Source organism: Astatotilapia calliptera, chromosome 16 (assembly GCF_964374335.1).
Source record: "Astatotilapia calliptera chromosome 16, fAstCal68.1, whole genome shotgun sequence".
NCBI lineage: Eukaryota > Metazoa > Chordata > Actinopteri > Cichliformes > Cichlidae > Astatotilapia > Astatotilapia calliptera.
Genome location: NC_137437.1, coordinates 15113015 through 15137275, shown reverse-complemented (window position 1 = coordinate 15137275; position 24261 = coordinate 15113015). Strand labels below are relative to the sequence as shown.

Sequence of the window (24261 nt, the reverse complement as noted above, 5' to 3'; positions counted from 1 at the left end):
GGCTTAGCTCTGGGATTAACTCTTTAAACTGGGCGAGAGAGAGGATATTGGTGTGCCCTGGCTATCAGGAATCAGTGTCACGAAATGTATTAATGTATGTACTTGTAGTATGTCAGTGTGCATGGGTGAAGTAACACTAGAGGACAATCCAGGGAAGGGGAAAGCACAAAATAAAGCACAAACAAACAGCAGTATTTCTTCCCCATGAGTGATATGATGGCTTCTAACTGAAGTATGCACACAAATTCTTCTAAGTGTCAAAAAAAAAAAGTGCGTGTATATGCATGCGTGTTCATGTGTCTGAAAATGTGCTTATATTTTTCCGTCTTTGTGAGAACTTGACATTTGGCAATTGAATCTTTCCGTGAAGGCTTTTCCTTCCTTCTGGTTTCCTTTCTGTGTGACATTTTAGAAGCACTGGCAGAAAATACTGACAATCTTCCTGATGCAGGTTGCCAGATGGTGAATATGCCTGTTGGATAACAAGGACTCCTATGAAGGGTTGCAGTGTTCTGTGAACGATGACCATTTAAAAGAAGAAAAAAAAAAAAAACACCCCATAGTGCAGAGATGGGGGTGGGTAAACCCTTCAGTGGTGAGTTTCCATGTTGACGTGATGCTAAGTATATCCTTCTGTACCAGGTTGCCAGATTGGAGGAGAGATGGATGAATGTCTGGGGTGATTACAGAGTACCCGTGCAACTGGTTGAACCAAACATCCTGGTTTTTAGAAATTAAACTCCTTTGTTTGCATGTTGGAAGCTGGATCAAAATTGAAGGTTCCTCCTTGAGTAGTTTCAGGAATCAAGCTAGGATCTTCATCAATCTGAAAAAAAAGAACAAACATTGTAAGATCGAATGCTAGAGTAAGACATTGCCCAAAAAGGAAAACAAATCCAAAATAACAGAAAGTGAGACGCATGGTGGCGGTTAACTCACATCGTCTCCTGAAAAGTACTGATCAATAATCTCAAAGGCTAGTTTGTAGATATCCTCATTCTCATGCTGCTGCAAATTTTCTATCTTCTCCAAACCTGAAAAAGACAAAACAACAGTTTTAGAAACAAACATTATAAAAAACTTCAGTAAGATAAACAATCCAATTACACCAAGTTTCTAAGAGGGTACAAGGAAACCATCAAACACAGACCTCCACACTCCTCTATGATCTCAGCAATAGTACTGGCTTCATCTCCTGCCATGATGAGAATATTTTTCAGGCCATCCAGGACGACTTGCACCACCTGGGAGTCCTTCACGGACAGCAGGTTACAGAACGGAGGGATGACATTCTGCTCCACTAAGAACTCCACCTACACAAACCCACACATACACCACATCCATACTTGATTACAACATAGGTACATGGTTACAAGTGTGGAAAGTGCACTCACAGTGACCTTCATAACTTAAGTCAATGTTGTGTAGCTTCAGCCTACAATTATTATTTTTCTGCTTCTTGAAAGAAACAATGAGGCAAACATTTCCTACTGCAGTGAAGAAATGCAGTTTGTTTTTTTCATTAAAACAACATATACCCATTTCACTGTAGCAAATCTTTTTAAACCAAGTACAAAAAAAAAAAAAATCTTGTCTGGTCCACAAGCCAAGCTCACCTGGTCTTTCCTCCCACTGATGGTGAGGTTGCTGATGGCCCATGCTGCCTCCTTCTGAGTGCCAAAATCACCCTGTAGAGAGCCAGGCTGTCACCAAAATGTACTACACAGCAAATTGCCAAAATACACACAATATGTAGGCCAAATATGCATTCAGTCTCCATGTCTTCTATCAGAAACTGTTCTGCTTTCTGGCTAGAAAATATAAAAAGGTGTCAGTGCAACTAAATGCCAAGATGAATTTACACATCGTGTGTCTGGTACCATGCGGGGACAGAACTGAACAGAAACTAGAGAAAATCTTGAGCTTCCCCCCCTTCCTCCAATTTCTAACCACACACAAACCTTAGCCAGTTGGTGAATGATCATAGGAATCAGACCAGCATCAATCACAGCTTGGACTTGCTGCTGGTTCCCAGCTGTAATGTTGGACAGGAACCAGACTGCTTCCTGCAAACAGACCAATCACAAATGGTCAAAAAAAAGACTGCATTCAGTGTATTATATAGAATGAATCTGCTTCAATAAAAAATATTTTAACATTTCACCTAAATAATGGATTTTAAGTACAGATTAGTACCAGTTTAACTTACAACTCTCAAGCTTTGAGTGTAATTAAATAAAATAACTACATACAACAAAAAAACTTGCTCCCATTACATTATCTGTACAATAAATACTACTTTACTCTCCATTTACTTTAATGTAAAGCTATAAGAAACTAGAAGAAAAAGCATAATGAGCTTAAAGGCTGAGGATCTCATACCTTATTAATTTTTTCTTTAGGATGTGTGAGCAGGTTGGGGAAGTGTGACAGAACATCACAGTTGAGAACCACCTGTGTCTGCTCATCTGTCCCCGTCACAATGTTTCCCACTGCCCTCAGAGCTGCCGTCTGTAGTTTGTGAACAAAAGAGGAATACAACTTCAAATAAAAATTGGCTTCAGAGTGTGGACCGGGTGGGAGGACTGAATTAGTCTTACCTGAACTTTCACCTCCTGATGGCTGAGGAGAGGCACAAGAAATGGAACAACTCCAGAATCAATGACCATCTGAATCTGCTCGTTGCCTCCGTCCGTCAGATAGGACAAAGCCCACACTGTGTCTACTAGGATCTATACACAGAGTCAGAACACGTAAGAATTGAGACAGTTACTATACTGCTAGAACTGAAAAAACTAAGCACTAAATTTTGTCTTTATAATTTATGTACATTAGTAAACCGATAACTTGAGTAATCACAGCACAGCCTGATACTTACATTTATGTCGGTGTGATATATTAGCACACAGAGGGCAGGCAATATCTGTGGGGAAAGAAGTAGGTTGTGAGTGGGTTGGAAGTAGGCAAAGGAATAGATGAAGGTAAAAACAGGAGAAAAAAAACATCACAAGAGGAACAGCTGTCAAAACCAGACTTCAATTGTCAGCAAAAGCTTTCTAGTCAGAAGTTCCCCGGGGTGAAGAGGCTGATTTGGCTACTGAAAATGTGCTGTAAAAGCTCAGCGTGACTCAGCCTGCTGTGACAGAGTCAAATGCAAAGAAACTCAACCATCTGTATGGCACATGAGAGCTGGTACACACACGCACGCACGCGCACACATACACATGCAGTCACACCCACCTCTTGCACAGTCTCCATGGGTGGTGGTGGATCCTTGTTGCGGCAGAGGTTAACAATGACCCAGGTAACATTACGGAGGAAGGTGATGGGGATTGATGGATTGATGAAAGAAAGCAGGGGCTTGACCACACCCAGAGAGATGACATAATCCCTGCACTGTGGCCCATCACCTGATTGTGCAAGGGGGCAGAGGTCAACAGAACTCTGGATGGTTGCTTCCAAGCAGTATTAAAATAAATAAAAACAAAATAAAAAACAAGCACATCTATCATAGAGGGACACTCACCTATAATGTTTCCTAAAGCCCACACAGCCTGTTCACATACGTTCTGGTGAGGAGATTGTAGCAGTCGCAAGAACAAGGGCACTGCATCTGCAAGCACAAAGATTAAACTATCAGATGTGCCCAGGGTGATGGACTGTTTATTTTGCCACCTTAAATGATCAGAATCTAGCAAGGGGGATAAAACCAAACAAACAAAACATGAGTCCAAATGTCCACCACTTGTCTTGCAGAATGAGCCAACAGACTTTTGCCTTACGCACAGTAATGTGTTGAACTATCATTACATCTGCTCCAACCATGCTGGACCACAATGGGTTAAGACACTTGTATTTCTATAGAGACTAACAGAGATGAAACTGACACAGACACCTGATTTGTTTAGGACTAACAGTTATTATGGAGGGGTGAGATGAATGGTCATTTTTCACATACACCCCTCATACAAGCAGGTCCTCTCCACTTTAGAGATGGTTCTGTATTATGAAGAAAGCTTTCAGCTATACTCCAAGTACTACATCTTCTAGACAATAGGCTTCTATGCTAATCGATACAGCTTTCTACAGGGGCACCGTAATGGCTCAGGTGTTAAATGACTATAAAAATAAAAAAATAAAAAATAAAAATAGCTGTAACACATGGTGTAATATGTTATGGCTATTAATGAAATGGTTTGGTAACTGGCTCTACGCACTCACTCTCAAAATGCTGAGGACTTACACTCACTTCTGTTTCTTTATGGTCACAATCACAACTTGGTGATGTGAAATCCAGACATTTGATTCAACTTACTACGGGAACATAAACATGCATGTGTTACAATCATTACAGTATGATGCTATGACACACTACATTGTGTCAAACGTATTTGCTCATCTGCCTTCACATGCATATGAACACGAGTGACATATCATTCCTGATACATAGGGTTTAAAATGATGTTAGCCCAGCCTTTGCAGCAATAACAGCTTCAACTCTTCTGGGAAGGCTTTTCACAAGGTTTAGGAGTGTGTTTATGGAATTTTTTTTTATCATTCTTCCAGAAACACATTTGTGAGGTCAGACACCGATGCTAGATGAGAAGGCCTGGCTCAGTCTCCACTGCGATTCAACCGAAAGGTGTTGTGTCAGGCTGAGATCAAGACACTGTGCAGCTCTTCCATGACAAACTTGCTCATCCATGTCTTTATGGACCGTTCTTTGTGCACTCATGCGCAGTCGTTTCGGAACAGGAAGAGGCTGCTCCCAAACTGTTCCCACAGAGTTGGAAGCATGAAATTGTCCAAATTGTCTTGGAATGCTGACGCATTAAAAGTGCCTTTCGCTATAACAAATCCTAAAACACAGCCCCACACAATAATCCACTAACCCACTACACTTTACCATTGACACAGTGCAGTCACACAAGTACGGTTCTCCTGGCAACTGGCAAACCCAGACTCATCTATCGGATACCAAATGGAGAACAGTGATTTATTGCTCCAGAGAACACGTCTCCACTGTTCTAGAGTCAAGGGTGGTGTGCTTTACACCACTGCATCCAAATCTTTGCTTTGCAATTGGTGATGTAAGGCTTGGATGCAACTGGTAGGCCAGGGAAACACATTCCATGAAGCTCTTTCTACACACTGTTCTTGAGCTAAAGGTGATGTAAAGTTGTGAGGTCTGTAGTAACTGACTGCAGAAAGTTGGCGACCTCTGTGCAGACCATCATGTGTCTACCACTTTTTGGCCGAGTTGCTGTTGTTTCTGTCATTCCCAGTAGCTTCCACTTTGTTATAATGCCACTAACAGTCAACTGTGGAATATTTAATAGCAAGAAAATTTCACAAGTGGACTTGCTGCACTGGGTACATCCTATTATGGTACCAAACTGGAATTTACTGAGCTCTTGAGAGCAACCCATTCTTTCACAAATGTTTGTAGAAGCAGCCTGCATGCCTAGGTGCTTGATTTTATACACATTAACATTGATGCAATTGGCACACCTGAATTGAATGACTGAGTGAATACTTCTGGCAATAGTGTACATTATATTGTGTGACACACTATTCCAATCCAACACTCCATTTGGTGCTTAACTGAACTCTCAAATGTACACAAAAAAAAAAAAAAAAAAAAAAAAAGATGATTGTGGGATCTGTATAAAATGTGTGTCATATAGATGTTGGCACTCAAAATGCCTTGGCAGTGTTTATGCAAATTTTGTCAAGATTGGCCCACTCATATAGAGAAAATGGAAGTGCAATGCAAATATATACATACGCTACAACCATTATAGTTTGATTCATTCGATGCACTGGCTGGACCATAAAGAAACCTTTTGTCTAAACCAATTTGTTCATGGTCTTCAAAATTTACAAATTTATCATTAAAATATGTTAGACCGATAGCAAGTGAGTACAAAGCTTTCCCAGCAACAGAAAGGGATGCTGTGTCTTTTTTTTTTTTTTTTTTTTTTTAAAATGCCAACATGATTAAATGTGCCATGTAGACGTCTAAGCATAAATTACCCCTCATTATAACTCTCAGCAAACATGCATGTGTTTAATATGGGGCTTTCCATAATTTCAAACTAAGTTGTTCCACATCTCTAACAGCCATCTTATCTTTTGAATATTAAACATGGTTTTAGCTATAGAGTCATGTTAGTTTTATTAGATAACCATGTTTTACTTTGAGGCAGAAAAAAAAAAAGCATTATCCCAAGAACTAACTAAGCCTTACTGGGTGAAAAAATAAATAAATATGCTTGCTTGGCAAATTGCAGACAGAATATAAACACAGACTGAAGGGGTAACACAGGGGAACATGAACCGTGGGGTCAGCTTACTGGATTTAACCACAGCCTGGGTCTGTGCTGACGTCCCAGAGGCAATGTTGGTCAGAGCCCAAGCTGCCTCAAACTGAAGCGACGGGCTGTAAGACAGAGGGAAAACAAAACCAGTTAGAAAACAAAGTAAGCTAATTTATTCTGCAGTAGACGAGACAGAATGGAAGGAGCAGGGATTAATAATATCCATGTGCAACCCCCCCCCCCCCCCCACTTGCCATTTCAAATTCTTAACATATTTGTTTTGGGCCTTCTTGAACTAATTAGAGCAAAACATGCTTTAACCAAACTGTGGTGCTCATTTAGAGAACAGAGTTTTCAACGGCTGGCTTTTCAAGAAAAAGATAACTACAACAGCAGAATTAATACAGGTAATCCAAGATCTTGTGACAGATAACAAATCTGACACCAGAAAGGTCTAGAAACTGTGTCATTCAGTTTAACTGCACTCAAAATGGAGAACCATCATTAAAATGAGTTTAGGAAAACTGATGCAACACAAAATAAAAATCACACACATAAAAGTGATTCTCACGCCACCCACCAGCCAAATGCTAGCTAATTGTAACAAAGGATGGTAATTCCGTCTTCCCAAAGAAATGTTTCATCAGACAACCTGCCATGATCTGAAGTTTCTAAGTTTCACCTTCTGGGATTTAAAAGAATAAAACAGCTTCTTTTTGGGAGGTATCCAGTTGTGAAGAGACCCGCTTTATTTCCTGCCCTGCCAGGCATTCACAGATAATTTATAGACCTCCAAAGGACAGGTTGTCCATTTTTAATTGGCAGAGGTTTTCATGCTGTAAATTCTATTGTGAGGCTTTACATCAAGCTGAGCTGGCTTGGGTTTCTGCCACAGCGCTATGGCAACATATTAAGGGCTGCCCTGAATACGATTTTTGGGTTCAGGAGCTTCAATAGTAATCAGCAGTGAATATTTTAAGGGTACTGCTGCTAGTGCCACTCACTGAAAACAACATACACAAAGCAGTGCTGTGTCTGCCATCCGAGAGCAAAAGCTTGTCATTGTAGTGCAGCACTATTGAGCGTTTATTCCCTAATTACTTGTTTGGCACTTTTGGGGAAGAGGGGGAAAAAAAAGGAAAAAGAAAAAAAGGGGTGTTTAAAGCTGCTAAATATAGCCACAGCATTGGCAACAATTAGGTGAAGTGAAGTGTGATGATCGCTGGCGTGGGGAGGAGTGGAGAGGGGTAAAAAACCCAAAGCCCCCCTATCAACTAGTTTAATAGTCCAGTCCTGATGTACAAATATCTAATAATGTCAACATGATGCTATCAGCTGTTAGTTGTCATGGTAAAATCTTTACAATTACTTCCTTACAAGCTCTTTCACTCGAGTTTTTCATTCCTGCCCCCCCCCTCAGTGAACACAAGGTCCTGGGAATTGGGGAACTCCGAGAGACAGGAATGTTGATATATTTGGCTTGGTTTGTACTGAGAGGATGAGCCAGCTGCCCTGCATGCCTCCACACACTAACGTGTGGACACAGTGGGAAACACTCTCATGCACACAATGATTCTACTGCAGCAGAGAAATGATGCAGCAGGATCAGTAATAAAAGTTATTACATTAACAAAAAGCTAAACAAAAAAATAATTTTAAAAAACTTTAATAAAAAAGTACTACTTAGGAAGCACACTTACTTGTCATCCCTTTCCAGGCATTTGACTAAAATAGGCAGGATCCCAGATTTTATCAAATCATCAATGGGAGGATTTCGGTCACTTGAGAGCAGTTTTCTAAAAAAATCGAATGCAAAAAAGTTAACACCAGAAAACACAAGGAAGAACTGGTATTTATACAAAAGTGTTTCATCAGCTACTCACCTGGCTGCCTGTACAGCACTGAGCTGTACAACCGCATTATCGCTGGTAGCGTTCTGCAGTGAACAAGAGCCATAACTGACATCAGCATAACTAGCCAAAAGTTAAGGTAGCACTGCTGGTACATTTGGGAAAGGATTCAATATTTGTTAAAAGGCGTGAACGAGATAAACGTACCTGTAGAATGGCATCGAGCGTAACATTTTGCTAAGCAAAGAGAAAATGAAGAATATTAGCAATGTCGTAATTTGCTAAGAACATGCAATCAATAGCAAGTGAAGAGCTAACGCTACACATTGTCACTATGGTGCATTTTATTCGTTATTCAGGGTTAATATAACAAACTAACTAACTTCATTAAATTTACTAGACTGGACAGGAAATCCAAAGTGTGGGATCATTTTGAGAGGAAAGACTCCAAAAAGATGAAGAACATTGCAGACCAACTGCAAAGATGGCTCATCATGTGAAGACAAAAATTAGCCATTTGCATTAACGCTGCATAGCCTACTTGCTGTTTTGTTGTGACACATTCAGAATCACTACAGATTTTGCTCGTATTGTTAAACAGTTGGCTTGGTTGTAAGATTTACATTTTACAAAGTAGTGCATTACAATTTTGTATTTCTTGTTACTGCAACACATTCTTTCTCTGCCTCACAAGTCAAATAATAAACTGGTATTGTAAATATGCACCTGCTAGTTCATTAGGGAGCACCTCTAGTGCACATATGTGAAATTCCTGGTTGCTTTCAGATAATACTGATGAAAACAAAACAAAAAAAAAAAGCAGAAAGCTGCACATTCGACCTTTATATCAGACTACCTTTGTTTCTGACAATCCAAAGGGGTAAACGGTTCTTCTGGGCTTTGGTATGGGGTGAATGAAATGTTTTATACCCAACTACAAGACTCTAAACAATGTTGCAAAATTCTTGCAATTACAGTGAGTCAAAGTCTGTACTGAGATTTTATAAGACTGGGATCTTCTATGGCATTAGTCACTGTTAAGTCTTAACAGTGTGATGAACCCTCCCTGCTTTTGACACCTAGTGTTCAGGCTTCTGGCAAGATATTACACAATGTCATGCTTTTTATTTTTCATCCTCCCCTGGTTGTATGAGAACTATGCAGGCTGAATAATAATAATTTAAAAAAAATTAAGTGGGGGTTCCTCTCAGTATCACCTGGCATACTAATTAACAACCTCGTCATCTAAAAAGATGAGAGATTAAAGTGATTTTTTTTTTTTCTAACTGGAATCCTATTGACACATCCCATACGCGGTACATTGCCCACCTTTTTAACCCTTCTGACCTGATATCCATATAGTCCGGTTTCGCTACATCTCGCTCACTCAAATCAAACCCACCACACACCCACACTTACCCCTTTGAAGTCTGAGTCGACATCAGAGTCCTCCAGACTCTCCTCCTGCGGGACATTTCTCTTCTTCAGTAAATGTTCGTCTCGTTTGTTCTGACAAGAGAAAAAAGACAAGAAGACCAATGAGAGGAGGAGATGAAAGCATTCATTAATGCATTCATGAATTCTTAAACCAACAGTGAGTCTAGGCAGAGCGTTTTTCTCTTTGCCAAACTTTTTCATTTTCTGCAGGATATCCAGCATGCCAGATGAAAAGAATCTCGTATCATAGGGGTTAATCCAGAAAAGAATGCCTGCAGGAGAACCCACAAAGCAAACAGACGCTGAACCTTTACCCTTTAACCCTCAACACACTCGGCGTCCCCATCAAACGTTTTCATTTGGTATCAATCTACAGGACATGCGAGTCAGTGGTAGGAGGAGATTCCCTTGCCCTACATTCCAGCTCAGAGTGCCGATGTGCGTCACTGATGACTAATCAGCTAGTGCAGTGCTTCTTGTTCCTCTGATCCAAATGGAATGTACCAGACTTGAGACCACCTCAGCAGTAATATTTTATGTTTCAACATCCCCAGCTACTGAAGGCTGTGCTGCTTTATGCATTGGTTTACCAACATTCTCCGACTCTCCCTGAAAGCACAATGCCACAGTTTACCACGTGTTAATTTGAATTTCAAGTTTAGGTCTTATACATCTTATACGCTTCTTTTTCTAAGTGTGGTGATTATATATGGCAACTGTCTTAATAGTGTTCAGTTGTTCAATGCTGTGTTGCTAAGAACAGATTTTTATAGAAATGTTACTTGGAAACAGTCAATATAAATTTCTCTCACTTTACACTAAATTAGAGTAGAGTCACTTTCACCTTCCACTAACCAGATACCCCTCCAATATGGGGAGACTGGGAACTACAAAAACACAGGGACAGTGTGTCAATTTCACACACGTGGTTAAAATGAACATGACATGAACATGAACAAAAACATGCTTCTGGATTTCTTGCAGGTTCTACAGAACCCCATTTGCCCTAACCAACTGGCCTAGGGTCAGTTTAAAAATAAATAAGCAGTCAATATTTTCACATTAAAATACCAATAAAGGTCCTCTATCAAACCACATATGCAAAGTTTAAATGTGAAGAAAATGTTTCTAGCTCCACCCACCCACTTCTGGTTTGTTTTACACAACGACAAACACAGCTAAACTAAATAAAGAAAAAAATAAAATAAAGTTATCTCTATTTGCAGACATTAATTTGGAGCTTTAAATATGGCAGACTTCCTGTACACTTTGCTCAAGCTGAGAGCAGCCAGCCTCCCTCTTGCAACATGCAGGTGATTCTAAAGAGCGGCACAGCATTTACTCCACTACATTTATCTTAAAGCTTTAGTTTTTTGTTTTGCTTTTTTAACATGAAATATACAGTCCTGCACAAGAGTCTTGAGCTTTACAAAAGGAAAGAAAGCAGCCAGGCCATCTTCTATAGCATCTGAAAGTCATGTCCTTAAGAAGTATCGTCGGGGGGGGGATCCTCCCACAGAACTGAGAGATGCATCTGACCCTTCAATTGATCATCAACTAGACTGAAAGTTAGTGCTCAGTTAGAGAAATTAATCCAAATTTGAAATTTATAGTTCAAATGACTGTCAATTTAAGGCATTTGAAAACCACGGTGCAGCCACCATCATGGTTTGGGGCTCCATCTTAGCCAGTGGTGTTGGAGGTGTTTGCAAAATTGGTGGAATTATGAACAGAGAAAAGTACCATAAAATTTTAATCCACCATGTAAAACCATCTGGAGAGAGTCTGCATGACAAACCCAAACACGCTGCAAAAAGCACACCTGGGTGGAGGGTGGGGAAACAAACATACACATAAAAACAACAACAAAAATACAAAAATGACTCTTTCAAAGCAACAGTATTGAAACTGTGTGGGATCATTTAAATAAATAAAAGCAGGCAACATCCAACGAGCTTTAAATGGTGGTCATACAAAATATTGACTTCCAAGGTCATTAGAATTTCACTCATATTCTGTATGTTTCCATGCATATTTGCACAAGTTTCAATAAATTACTCCACCTACTTCCCATTTTCCTAGCAAGTCGCCCATTAAAACCTGCTATATTCCTCACCAAGCTAGCAGTGGCAATAAATTGAAATCAGCTTCCAACTACATAAAAGTGAGAACAGGCTCTGACACATCAGTAAGCTTAAAAGAAAGTTTCTAAGAAGTGGTTTCACTTGGGATTTGGTTTCCCTGCTGTAAAGACTGAACTGTTGGTAAACAGCTCAAATTTTTAAGAGCCACAATTTCAATTAAAGACAAATTTCAAAGTCTCAATGCAGATCATACAGATCTTGTTTCTGATCTAAAGCTTCTTGAGGACCGGCTTCCAGTCATTTAAAATCATAAAATATCTACAAATGACTTTGTCCTCATGGTGTTAATTGCAGGATCTGTAAGGAATATCTATCTGGCACTTTAAAGTGTCCACAAAGGCTACATTTGTAGAAATCTACATATGACTAACAACTTGTGCAACAAAAACAATGATTCTTCTCAAACATGTTAAAAAGTTTAAAAAATAAAAAAAAATCAGATGCAAACTTGGGATTACTTAATAACTCAAATTAACAGATTAGGAGCCCACTGTCGGAATGGCTTCAACAACATAACCTAAATGGATTCTAGTTCTTGTATATAGAACAGCCAGGGAGTTGTCTAAAGATCCCCCCCCCCAAAACAAAACAACAACACACAAAACAAAACAATAGAAAACACCCATACTAGAGCAATGCCAATAGAATCACATACAGAAAAACATGATACAAGCTGCAGCACATCACTTGTGATCGGGTAGAAAAGGTATTGTTGAGACACGCAGACTTTTCAGTGAACTCATTTATATGTGTTCACTGATGAAGCCACAACAGAGAGCAGAATGAATGCAATACTTCTTTTCAGTTAAGATCAGTTAACTGAATCACATCTCTTAATGACTCCACACCCTAAAGAAGCAGCACAATTAGTTGAAAATATTACCCAGCAAATGAAAAGTGATGCTATACCTAGAGGTTAACGATTGGGCCAATCCTTGAAATACCCCCAAAAATATGGATTCAAAGCTAAACATACTAGCAATGAATAAACTGATTCGGTAAAGTGGATTTAAAAAAAAAAAAAAAAAAAAAAAAAAAGATCAGTTTGCATTTTAATAACATCATACTGATTTCCTTTTGTGGTGCAGGACAAAATAAATACCCAAATGACACCTTATGAACGGAGGTAGAGGGGGATCTACCTCCCCTTCATATGTTAAGCTAACACTCAATGCAGACAGGAAAGGAAGAAAAAACAATTAAGGTTATTTTTGCCCTTTCAATGTAATCTCCGTATTTAAGTTGATCAAATAAACTTTAATCCAGAACCATTTGTTGTTGCCGTTTTACATAATTTAGCAACACAAAGTAGAAATTGAATATATTCTGAAGCCTCTGGTACTTTTGGTGCACTGGCGCACACTGCATTCAATTAAGATCCAATTTTACTGCAAAAATACATTTGCAGATGGCATAACAATTATCAGAAGTAATCCCAGTCCTTTTTGAGTATGCAAATCTCTTGGCAGAACCACCTGAAGCAGACCTACAGTGCAGATCATCTTCTATTAACAGCATCAGGATGTTCACTGTGCTCTACAAAATATAAATATAGAAGTTTCATAAGCTACATTTATTAATACAGCTATTCAGCTCTGTTTTTCAGTTGCCCGTCTCACATCTCTGACAGAACACACAGAATCCTATTTTAATCAATCCAGCTGCGTTAATTAACGGCATAATGGCTTGTAATTTACTCAGTCTACACACCCGGATGTGCATCTAACCACAGTGATTGTGTACTGGACAAGGGCAAGCATGCTATAGCTCAATCATGTGCCTGAATGCTTCTTAGGCAGACAGATGGCGCAGAGAATCTGCTGCTACTTTTTGGTTAAAGCACTGCTAAAGCTAAACCCTCAGTCTATGCAATTTCAGGTTGCAAAGGCAGATTTCTTCCCAAATGTCCCAAGCGTTTGTAGAAACTCTTAATGTGAAACATCCATATGAAGCATGTTAAAGCCCAATACGCCCAAATCCATTGGTTGAAAAACAGAAATAGGTTTGCAATACTTGTGTGTGTAGATGAATGGGGCATTGTTTCTCACCTTTCTCAACTCAACTGTCACTTCATTTCGATGTCTTCTCATAGTCTGCAATGAAAACAAACACAATAGGAAATGAGAAATTTCCCCCCCACTTTTTTTGAGAAATCATGTCATTTATTGTGGTTAGAAAATAGAAACTGTAGCCTTTTACGCCAAGTGATTTAATGGATATATATTTAATAAAAAAAAAACCAAAAAAACAACACTAGTCAAAAACAGGTGACACAAAATTGATGAAAAACCAAGATTCTGTATCTCACAAAAGGCAACCATCACCAATCCAACTGAAAGTCATAATAAAACAACTCAGAAAGAGAGTAACTAATTGCTGTATTTGTGCGTCTGCTGGGTTTCCAATTCATCCAGAACAGTTTGAGATGGTCTCAGATCTTGTGACTATTTGAAGAGGTTCATGTTGCTTTCCTAAATAGCCTCTTACGTAATTTGGGAAAGTCATAACTTGGGAGGCTGCAGAGCAGAGGTGTCTCCCAACCGTGGCAAAACAACAATAACGACGCGTACGCTGAAAAATGTTTTCCTTTGCCGAGATGAAAAGTAGCCGCCCAGCCTGACTATCAAGAGAAATTAAACTAGACCAAAACATTTAAACTGATTCATTGCTGAAATTCTGATTGTTTGATGGACCTAAAAGATTTAAAAGTTCCTACAATACTGGTACAACAATTATGTTTAAATAAAATTAAAATTGATGAGGGCACACAGGTGCTACCAGACACACCAAAAGAGGAGGAAAAAACAACAACTCTTTTCAGATTTGTTACTGGGAGTCAAAAAAACAAAACAAAAAACAACCTGTCCAATAGCCACACTGTGTATGATGTGCAGTAAAACAAAAGGAGGGTTTTATGGCCTGTAGCAGCGAGACTTTACTGCTTTGCAATTCATTGCTGTTCCAAATGGTGTCAGACATGAAGAGCAATCTGTTATGCCTGACCTAAATAAATAAAACCCCAAACTGGCTTTTTCCCCCCCCTCTGCTGTAGTCTGAGTCATCCGTTTACAAAAACTCAAATTCACGCCGAGACTCTTAAGAGGACCCAGGTCAAACAATTTGTCAAAAATAGCATCCGGAATTCACTTGGCACAAATCTGCCTGTCATAGTAGCCATGTGCTTGTCAAAGTGACTCTGAGTTTCAAAACAACCACCCAAAGGTCTTCAATCTGTGTTTTTAGAAACTGGAGTTTTTCTGGAAACTGGTGGCTTTTGAAAGGCCATTTCCAGACATACCTTTGTTTGAGGATTATCACAGGATTACCAATAGATCAGAACAACCCAGCACAAGTGTGTCTTTGTTGGTGAATGCCATGGCTGAGCGTTGTTTTCTGATGAAACCCAAAAAAATAACATATGTAATCTTTAAAAAAAAAAAAAAAAAAAAAAAAAAAGCTAGATATCTGGTACTTCATTTGGTCCCAGCTTCCTTTATCTTGACTTCTCTGAACCCAGCCTTTACCCAAATGGTTTGGTAATCATGTCAATGAGCATTGCAGTCAAATGCTGTCAGAGAAATTTATAATTAGACTCGTTAGATGAATGATGCTGCAAAATGCCCAGCGTAGATTTGCCAGCTGTGCACACAGACTACTGATGGCGCTTTCTAGAATGAGTCTTAGCAGCGAATCTGATATGAATGTCCTCACCATTTATTCTGTAACAGCACTGTTTATTAGGAAATATATCTAAGATTAACTTAAGAAATTTCATAAAAAACCGCAGTGTCAGAAAAAGTTATTATTAACAGCAATGCAAGCTTAATGTTGTGCCTAAAGTGACTCTCCTCACTTCATCGTGGTGTTGTAGCAATTTCAGTGTAGTTTGCTTTTCTGATTGAAAATGTACCGTAAAGCTAAGGTCACCGCATCACTACCTTTCAGCTAACCATTTAGTGGCTTAGTTAGCAGCCCTCTTCAGCCGCCTCACCTGGCATCGCATGCTAGTCATTTGCTTGACATTAGCAAGCTAACAAGGAGGGGCAATATTTGGTTAGGGTGGATATGGAACAGACATTTAATTACACACGCACTTTCTTTTTGCTTAATATGGCAATTGTGTGAGACAGCCGCGAGTTAAAACGGGTGTCATTTGAGTTCAGCTGGCTGTAAAACAGAGCGAACATCAGGATTACGGAGCCGGGAGGGCCCAGCCTTGCTTGTGACCGGTGTCTCTGCAAGTAGCTAGTCAACGCTAGCTGGCACTGACAGCTACATCGTCTGCCTTTAATTCCCCCAGTTCCAACGATTCAAATAGAACACAGTTTGTCGTTCACAAACATTACAATATTTGCAAGCCACTGGTATGCACTTGATAGCTATCACCACCTTTGGTTCATTACGAGGAATTTTACCGGTAGCAAGATAGCACCTTTGATGGCGAACTCCTCACGATAGCTCGCATTAGCCAGCTAGCTTGCTAACTAGCAGGCTGGCTGGCTGGCAGGGAGCTTTGCCGGGGCCAGGCTCCCCACGGAGGCCCAAAGACTGTCGTTTTCTACATAAATCTAATTCGAGTCGTGTTACGAAGACTAGCGTTTATATGTCAGCTCACCTCGACATCACGCCCCTTGTTTTTAAAGCTCTTGATGCGGTGGTTTTCTAAGCCGGCGTTTTCTGCCATGGCTGTATGGGGTTTAGCTGTTACTCCGGCTTTCGGGATCTCCTCCGTGAAAGACGAGGCACGGCAGCTCCTGCGCCGCTGCTGGCTCCGAAGAGAGGGAGGAGTACGTAACAGATCGCAGAGCGAGGGGAGGAGTTATTGCATACCTCCTGTCTGGGCTGCCCTGGTTTCCACGGCTTTCCTCGATGCAGTGACAATAAATTCACCTGCGATTTACTGCGCACGACGACGACTTTCGGACGTAAAAAAGCTGCGAAACCGCTACGTTAACAGCGAGGCAAATGAAAAACACTCAGCTTCATGATCTACAATCTCAAGACATGACAGTGGTCCAGAATGATGCCGCCAGACACAAAACTTTAATGAATCAACAATATTTGGTTTCATACAATAACATCATTAGTGCAAACAAGGACAAGCATTTGAAATATTTATTCGTCACACTTCAGCAGCGGATATGCGATATCTGTACATAACGACAACTCCACGTTTCTGATGTATCTCTAATCAGAGACGACCAACACCAGCTCTGGAAATATTCAGATACTTAGAATACACACAATCTATATTTTTTAGGGTGAAAAAAAGGCTGCTCAAAGAAGTGATTTATATATATTAGTGTTTCCAATTTCCAGCACCATCACCTCCTGGAATGTGCACCGATTTATTGTTTGTATTAATCTCCCTATCAACTCTAAATAATGCAGTGACATTAATCATAAAAGTGTTGCGGTACTTCCATGTTTTCATTGCGTGATAATTCAAAAAGGCAGCGCAATAGTTAATGTATTAGAATTATAGCTGACCCTTCATTGGGTCTCTAACTTCTGCTGGCCAAAACAAAATACATATTATATCAAAAAAATAAGATGCCAAACTTTGATCTGGAAACCAAATAAATACAAATAAATACAGGGTGTATGCTGAGATGTTAGTATGATATTTTGGATGATATATATATATACATATAAAGCAATGTCAATAACACATGGCTTCTCATCCTCAAAAACAGTGAACATACCATTACATCCATTGTCTGTTATCTACACACATGTATTGTGGATTAAAGCAGCAACTGAAAGGTTTTCAATTAATACAGATCGATTATTATTTACATAAGTTTGTGATTTTACAGCTTTCCATCATGGACTGTGACAGCCGATTGTAGTCGAACAAGGAAGAGAAATCCCCACTTCTTCATGGGTACTCTAAAGTCAATCCAGAGCAGCAGTAGAGAGAGAGTAAACAGGGGGAACGAAACAAGATGCCTCCAAGCCACGCATAATGATACTACCAGTTAAGGTCAAACTGTAGTGATACAGAGGTTGCTAAGAGATATAGAGGAGGGCGACAACATATAGAGGGGCTGAGGCCGAAGTGCTCCTTTAGAAGATTTGTTGTTCAAAGAGGATCTTCTCAAATCCTTGTGGAGGAGTGTGATAGAAGTCATTAAACTGGCAGTCTAAGATGGCACTGTCATCCACTAGAACAGAAGATAAAGACACGATCAATCATAAGTTCAGACACTGTATTCTTGTTCACGTCTTAACTTTTCTATAGTTGAATTTCACCTTTAAAGACCCTGAAAGTATATACTCTGTGAAAACAGCTTTAGGTTTTCTTCTGTTTATAAGATAAACTCTCAAAACCTCAACCTGAGCCTGTGTACGTGTGTTGTCTGAGAATGTTACCAAACACAGGGATGAAAACAGCACATTATACATGTGTTTGCGTATGCAGAATTACAGTGGTTGGGATTGGGGGCATAAATGAAACGGATTTCATCAACTTTTACCTACAACTCTCAGACACTCGGGAAATGCTAGCGAATTAATTCTGATTTGGCTGTTTATGCCACAATATTACACCAAGATCTGATTTACAAGTACACATGGAATCAGTCCAAATTAAAGGTGATGTGATCAGGTTCCAGGTGATGACACCCCCCCCGGATGTTAAATGCAATTTGGGACACTTGCGATTGCATTCTGATCACGGCTTTAGTTAGAGAGCTCAGGTCAAGAGCAAACATCTTACATGTGTGCTGTCCAACATAAAACCGCCAGCTGATTATCTGGACAAGCTCCACACATCAGATGGAGAACTGAATCAAGTCACTGAAATCATTGCAGTAACTTTTTACTGGACGAAATTATGCATGTCTTGATTCTCCGTGGCAAGGCCACTGCCTTCCGATGAAAGCTGTGTTTGATCAGTTCAAATAGAACACTCTTTCCTGTGTGTGGCAAAATATTCACATTAAAAACTCTATTAAACTCAATTCAACTAAAACTGTCAGCCTGTCTGTAGAACAGCTGTGCAAAGATGTGCAATACAGCCCTCTAGTGGAATCAAGTTGTAACTGCTGTAACGAATACAAAAAGATCCATACATTTTTTTTTTGTTATATTCAAGTAAGGCAACAATGATCATATAGTTAGCAATCATTGGTAACTAGTGAACATATGAAATCAACTTACCATAAACAACAGGGTATACAGTGCCTCGGATCCCTGAGGCAGGACAATGCATGTTCTTTCCGTTCAGATATAAATTCAGCTCCACGTGGTCATATGTGATTCCCTGAGGAACACAAATACACAAGCTGAGAAAAGCATGAAACTCTTGTTGAAGTATCTTATCTCGGGAGGTCACAGCTTACATCTGTGCCATGTTTAAAATCTTTCCTATATTTTAAAAGAAGCGGGAAAAGTTGTTTTTTTCTCTTTTAAACAGAACTTTTATCAAATAAACAAAGACAAGAAGACAAGACAAGACACTAAGGTTCCCATCTCACAGACTTCTTTGCTTTCTCCTCTTATGGCAAATGAAAATGGGACTGACAAAGTTGGATTTAAAAAACATGCCAAAGCATTTTTTGATGAAGACATGCTAAATCTCTGCCACCAACACAGTGTTAGTGTCTAATACAAAACCGGTTCTACGCATTTAAAGCAAAAACAAACAAACCCACCAACACTGTAGCACAAAACTGCTGCTCCCAAAGCTGAAACCACTGACATCAATGTGAGGGGCTACCCCCAAAAAAGATGATTTATAGCCCGCATACTGAATGTGTTCATGACATTCTTCCCACAGAAATCACCCCAACTTCTTCCACACACAGCTGGTTTTCAAACCTGTCAAAATGTGGGCTTGTACTCAAAAGGCGCCGAGCGAGAACTGACTCAAAACTGCACTGCATCAGCGGAAAAGAGGCAATAATCATCAGCACTTAGCCGATTGAACCCGTAAATTAAATTTTAGCCTTTGTAATCAAAGGCTTAAGAGTTTAGAAGTATGCCTAAGTAGCCTGAATCACTCAAGAAACACTAGTGAGGGCCAATGTCAGTTTGTTTAGCTGCCTAGTGTTCCAGTAAGAAGTGATAAAGAGAACAGATGATAACGTACATGTGTGCTCCACCACAACCTTACAAGCTAGTTAGTTACAAGCTGTGTAAAGTTCAACTTACTTACATAGAAACAACTGTCGAAAAGCATCGACTGCTAATGAGCTGTCCGGTTACTGTCCCTGAGAGAGGCCGTGCACTTATATTCTTTTTAACTTTGTGACTGCATCTGTCTTTATGATTATTTGATATAAATAAAGGATATTAAATGTGCAGACTCATTGCACATGGGCTGCAGAATACCATCATATAGGATAGAACAAACACCACAGATCAAATGCTGGATCTGATAAATCCTATTGCTTTTTGAAAAATATAAGCTCATCTTGAATTGCGTGTATGGTGAGCACGTTCACAGTCACACACGTCAAACAATCTCAGTATAGCAACTCAGCGATCAATCACAACTTTCATACAAGTTGGTTTCTCTAGCAAAAATATTTGCAGAGATGGATCGCTCCGTGTGTGTCAGACAAGATTCAAACAGCTAAATCTGAAACACAGTGCAGAGTGAGTGACTGATCTGAATTTGATGAAAATTAAAATACTTTGAGTCATAATAAAATTAATGATAATCACTTATAGATTTACTCTTTACCCCTTTAAAGCCTACTAAGAGTCTACTGGGATCTGAGTGGTTTCTGTCAAAGTTTAGGCCTGCTTATAAAACCAAATAACTGGGTTCACATCAGAAATTACGAGGGTGGTCTCAGCCTATGCAGCTATCCTTGGAAAAATACGGAAACTACTCTAATGGTCATCAAACCGTGTCTTTATGGGGAAAAGAATCAAAAGGAGTGTCTGAGGTGTCAAAAATCGCCATTAAAGGGTACAGGGGAGGTCATCAAATGTCTTTATGGGGGAAAGAGTTCATAATTCTCTTTGCACAAGTTTCTTCCTTTGCATTTACGTAGTTCCAGTATGTCAAGTTAATCTGTAGAAATAGCTTCTTGCTTTCTTTTAAGGCAGGTGACTTTGGTGCACTCGTACTACTATTAAGAAGGGGTCAGCACAGAGACTACAAGCCCATTATCATCAATGGAGTGGAGAGGGTGCAGTCCTTCAAGTATCTTGGTGTCCACATCTCCTCAGACCTGACATGGGCTGCCCACATTCAGGTCCAGACCAAAAACGCTGTATCACCTACGACAACTGAGGAAGTTCAGGGTCTCTCCAAAGATCCTCAGGATTTTCTATACAGGCGCTGTGGAGAGCATCCTCACACAGAACATGACATCGTGGTTCGGGAACAGCTGTGTGAAGGACTAAAAAGCTCTCCAGAGAGTGATCCGTACAGCAGAACGCTGCTGCAGGATTGCTCTCCCCCCGCTCCAGGACACCTACACCAGGAGATGCCGGACTAGAGCAGCGCAGATACTGAAGGACCCGTCCCATCCTGGCAACAAACTGTTCCAACTTCTGCAATCTGGTAGAAGGTTCTGCATCATCCAGGCAAGGACAGAGAGACTCAAGAGGAGCTTCTATCCCCAAGCCATCCGGGCCCTAAACACACACATCTCACATCATCTAAACTCACATAATCTATAATTGACTGAGACAGGACTCTCTTCCAGACACTCTAAACCCAGACACATTTCAAATTCCCTTAATTTTAAATATGTTTATATTGTCTATTCTGTAAAATAAATCTGACTGATTTATTTTACATTCTTATTAATGTACAGAATTCACCTGCCTCCTGCTACTACTGCACATTCACCCAATGTGTATGTGTATATATATATATATATATATATATATATATATATATATATATATATATATATATATATATATATATATATATGTATATATATTTATTGTTCTTCCTCTATCTCCCCCCCCCCCTTTTTTGCACATGTCGAGAGCGTGTCAGGTTACATTTCACTGTGTGTTATACTTGTATAACTATGCATGTGACATATAAAGAACCTTGAACCTTTAATTACTAACAGACTTGAAGGGTTTCCACGGTGACCAAAGTTTAAATTATGGTAAAACTGTCTAGTAGTGGCAGAACCAAACATTGCCCTATAAAGAGCATGGTTGGAATTTCTACACCATCAATCTGCTTTTAAAAAATCAATTTGTTCCAACCTCAAGTCTGAACTCATTAAACTTGTATCTTTTTAAAACTTATTTCCGAGTCCTGACAGTTTTGTGAACAATTCCAATAATATGTAATAAAAAAGGGATGATCAGCAGCTGTGTAGAGTATGTTCTCTGCAATGAATCGTTTCGGTACTTACAACAGAAGATATTTTTATCTCTGGAACAGCCTTTAGGATAAAAGTTAATGTTTTTAGTTCCCACCCCAGTTCTAATTGATTCCACGAGATTCCGAGAAAACCCTCTCCCCAAAAAACAGTTCTCCATTTTTAGCTTCACAGCCCAACTAATAACACTTAAACATTTCAAAGATCAGGGCATCAAAATTAAATACGTAATTAAGCCCAATTATTTTTGTGACTTACCACAATATCCCCCTCCTGAGGAATGCTGTTAGCGGGTAGACGATTCTTCTCTTCATTATTGTGGTAAATGGAGCCATCGTGCCTCAGGACTAGGCTGTTTGTGTCTCTGCCCATAGGCACTTGGTTGAGATTCACTTTCTGGGTTGCCACACCTACCCCCCACACACCTACACACAAAGCACACCACTCAAGTACGAAGATGTGAAGGGCACACACACCAATAACATGTTCATTTTAAAACGTGTATTCCAAACTATCCTGATATTTGATGACCTCCAATCTATGTTACAAACTTTACTACAATGTTTTTCTGGACTGAGATCCGATTGTTTGTTTTAAAACTGTTGAGAATGTCATCTCAATCACTCTTTTACCACAAACTACATGTACAAAAATACAATGTGTGCTTTCAAATATGGTCATTGCAAGAAGAAGTAAGCATGAACCAGTGAGCATGCAGTCACAAGACCAGTGTGCATCTAAAAATAGTGTGTCAATAACTCCCAGCAGGAACGCAGAAAATTGCAATCATGAAGGAAAAGAAGACGATAACTAAAAGGCTTAAAAACCAAGTGCTCACCAGTGGACTGGATCTTAAACTCAAAATAACTTTTGTTCTGGTGCAAAGGAGCGTTGGCCAGGCAGCCTCCGGTTCCACATATCCTTCGGCCGCTCTTTACAATGACAACATCTGTGCCTGCAAGACAAAGCAAGGCTCGATTTTACTTTCAACTTATAATATGCACTTTCTAGATCACATGATACCCGTGAAACAGCTGAAAAGACTTTTACATTATTAATATTGTAATCATTCTGATCCAGACCATCACCACTTTAATAAAAACAGCCTTTAAGTTGTAATCCTATGATGAATACAGGCGAGGCCATGCATGTAATTTTACGGTAACAACTACCATTTAAAAAATATCATAACTTTTAAATTATGATTGTATCTTCTAAAAATTACTAGTTCTCTTCCATCTTAATGTGCAGAGGCTGAGACAGGTGAACATGGTTTTTTTTCCCCTCAAATACAAAAGCACACGTGTCGTGATTTCTACTGTCACAGCCGGTTGTGAAGTCTACTTAAGTAGATCTTCAGGAAGCAGTAAGTCATACTTTACAATGTTGTGGGAAACATGTTGTGGCCAAGATAAAAATGGACAAATGTGTATATTTCTCCATTTATCAGTGAACATTGAAACGAGCTGATTAATCCGTTCTGTCCAAAGATACAAAGTAAATACAGCTTTCTGCTTAAAATCACAGTAATTTAGTGTGTCTTAAATTCTCTTTGGGGCGCAAAGAGGGGGATTCTGACAGCTTCCATCCATGAACAGTTGTAAAAGAGCTCAGGTTCAATTTTCTGTCCGGTCAGTTGTTGCTGTCTTTGTCTTGTGTCATGTCAAGCTGCGGTTAGCAACAACTGAAAGCCCTGTTGAAAGTTTACCAAATGAACGTTTTAGGGCAGCTCACTGCAACACACAGAAACACTTAGCCTAGCAGCGCAGAAAAATTTACTAGCAGCTATCGGCTAGCGAGCTAGAAGTAGCAGCGGAAGTAGCAAACCACCTTGCCACACACATACACGGAGAGAGGCAGCTGGGCGTGTGTAGACATAAACTGCTCCTATATGAGCAGCAAGAATTACACGCAAACTTCACTTACCCATGTGATGAGTATCTAACTGAACTGTGGGCATTTCTTTGAGGGGAATATGCCCCGATCCGCCATCTCCGCAGCAGCCTAGACAACACGTAAACATCGCAGCCATTATTATTTTTTCCACGACACCAGCCGAACATCCGGAAACAAACTTAGACCAGAAACCAAAGAGCGCTGGACGTCAAAGCGTCAAGAGGTCCCGCTGCGCAACGGCGACACCCAGCGGCAGAGGGCGGTGCAGCATAAGCCCCTGCTACCCCTGCTGTATCCAATCACA

At 39.8% G+C, this 24261-nt stretch overlaps 2 protein-coding genes across 3 annotated transcripts; both read right to left on the bottom strand.

The window, feature by feature from the left end:
* kpna3 (karyopherin alpha 3 (importin alpha 4)) lies at positions 1 to 16583 on the bottom strand. 2 transcript variants are annotated; one of them, XM_026144388.2, is made up of 17 exons: positions 16367 to 16583; positions 13800 to 13844; positions 9590 to 9679; positions 8378 to 8407; positions 8204 to 8256; positions 8021 to 8116; positions 6357 to 6442; positions 3527 to 3613; positions 3241 to 3410; positions 2879 to 2923; positions 2601 to 2732; positions 2383 to 2511; positions 1962 to 2066; positions 1617 to 1688; positions 1151 to 1313; positions 940 to 1034; positions 1 to 826 (listed from the first exon to the last, which is right to left on the bottom strand). In XM_026144388.2, the coding sequence occupies exons 1-17, from the start codon at positions 16433 to 16435 to the stop codon at positions 728 to 730; spliced, it is 1566 nt and encodes a 521-aa protein (XP_026000173.1). In that variant the 5' UTR covers positions 16436 to 16583; the 3' UTR covers positions 1 to 727. The 2 variants fall into 2 exon arrangements, with proteins under 2 accessions (XP_026000173.1, XP_080147156.1); XM_080291030.1 differs by lacking the exon at positions 16367 to 16583 and adding an exon at positions 16184 to 16278.
* Positions 16584 to 16772: 189 nt separating this feature from the next.
* Positions 16773 to 24215, bottom strand: spryd7b (SPRY domain containing 7b). The gene is made up of 5 exons (XM_026144394.2): positions 23988 to 24215; positions 22900 to 23016; positions 22320 to 22486; positions 18916 to 19018; positions 16773 to 17918 (listed from the first exon to the last, which is right to left on the bottom strand). The coding sequence occupies exons 1-5, from the start codon at positions 24091 to 24093 to the stop codon at positions 17821 to 17823; spliced, it is 591 nt and encodes a 196-aa protein (XP_026000179.1). The 5' UTR covers positions 24094 to 24215; the 3' UTR covers positions 16773 to 17820.
* Positions 24216 to 24261: the final 46 nt, after the last annotated feature.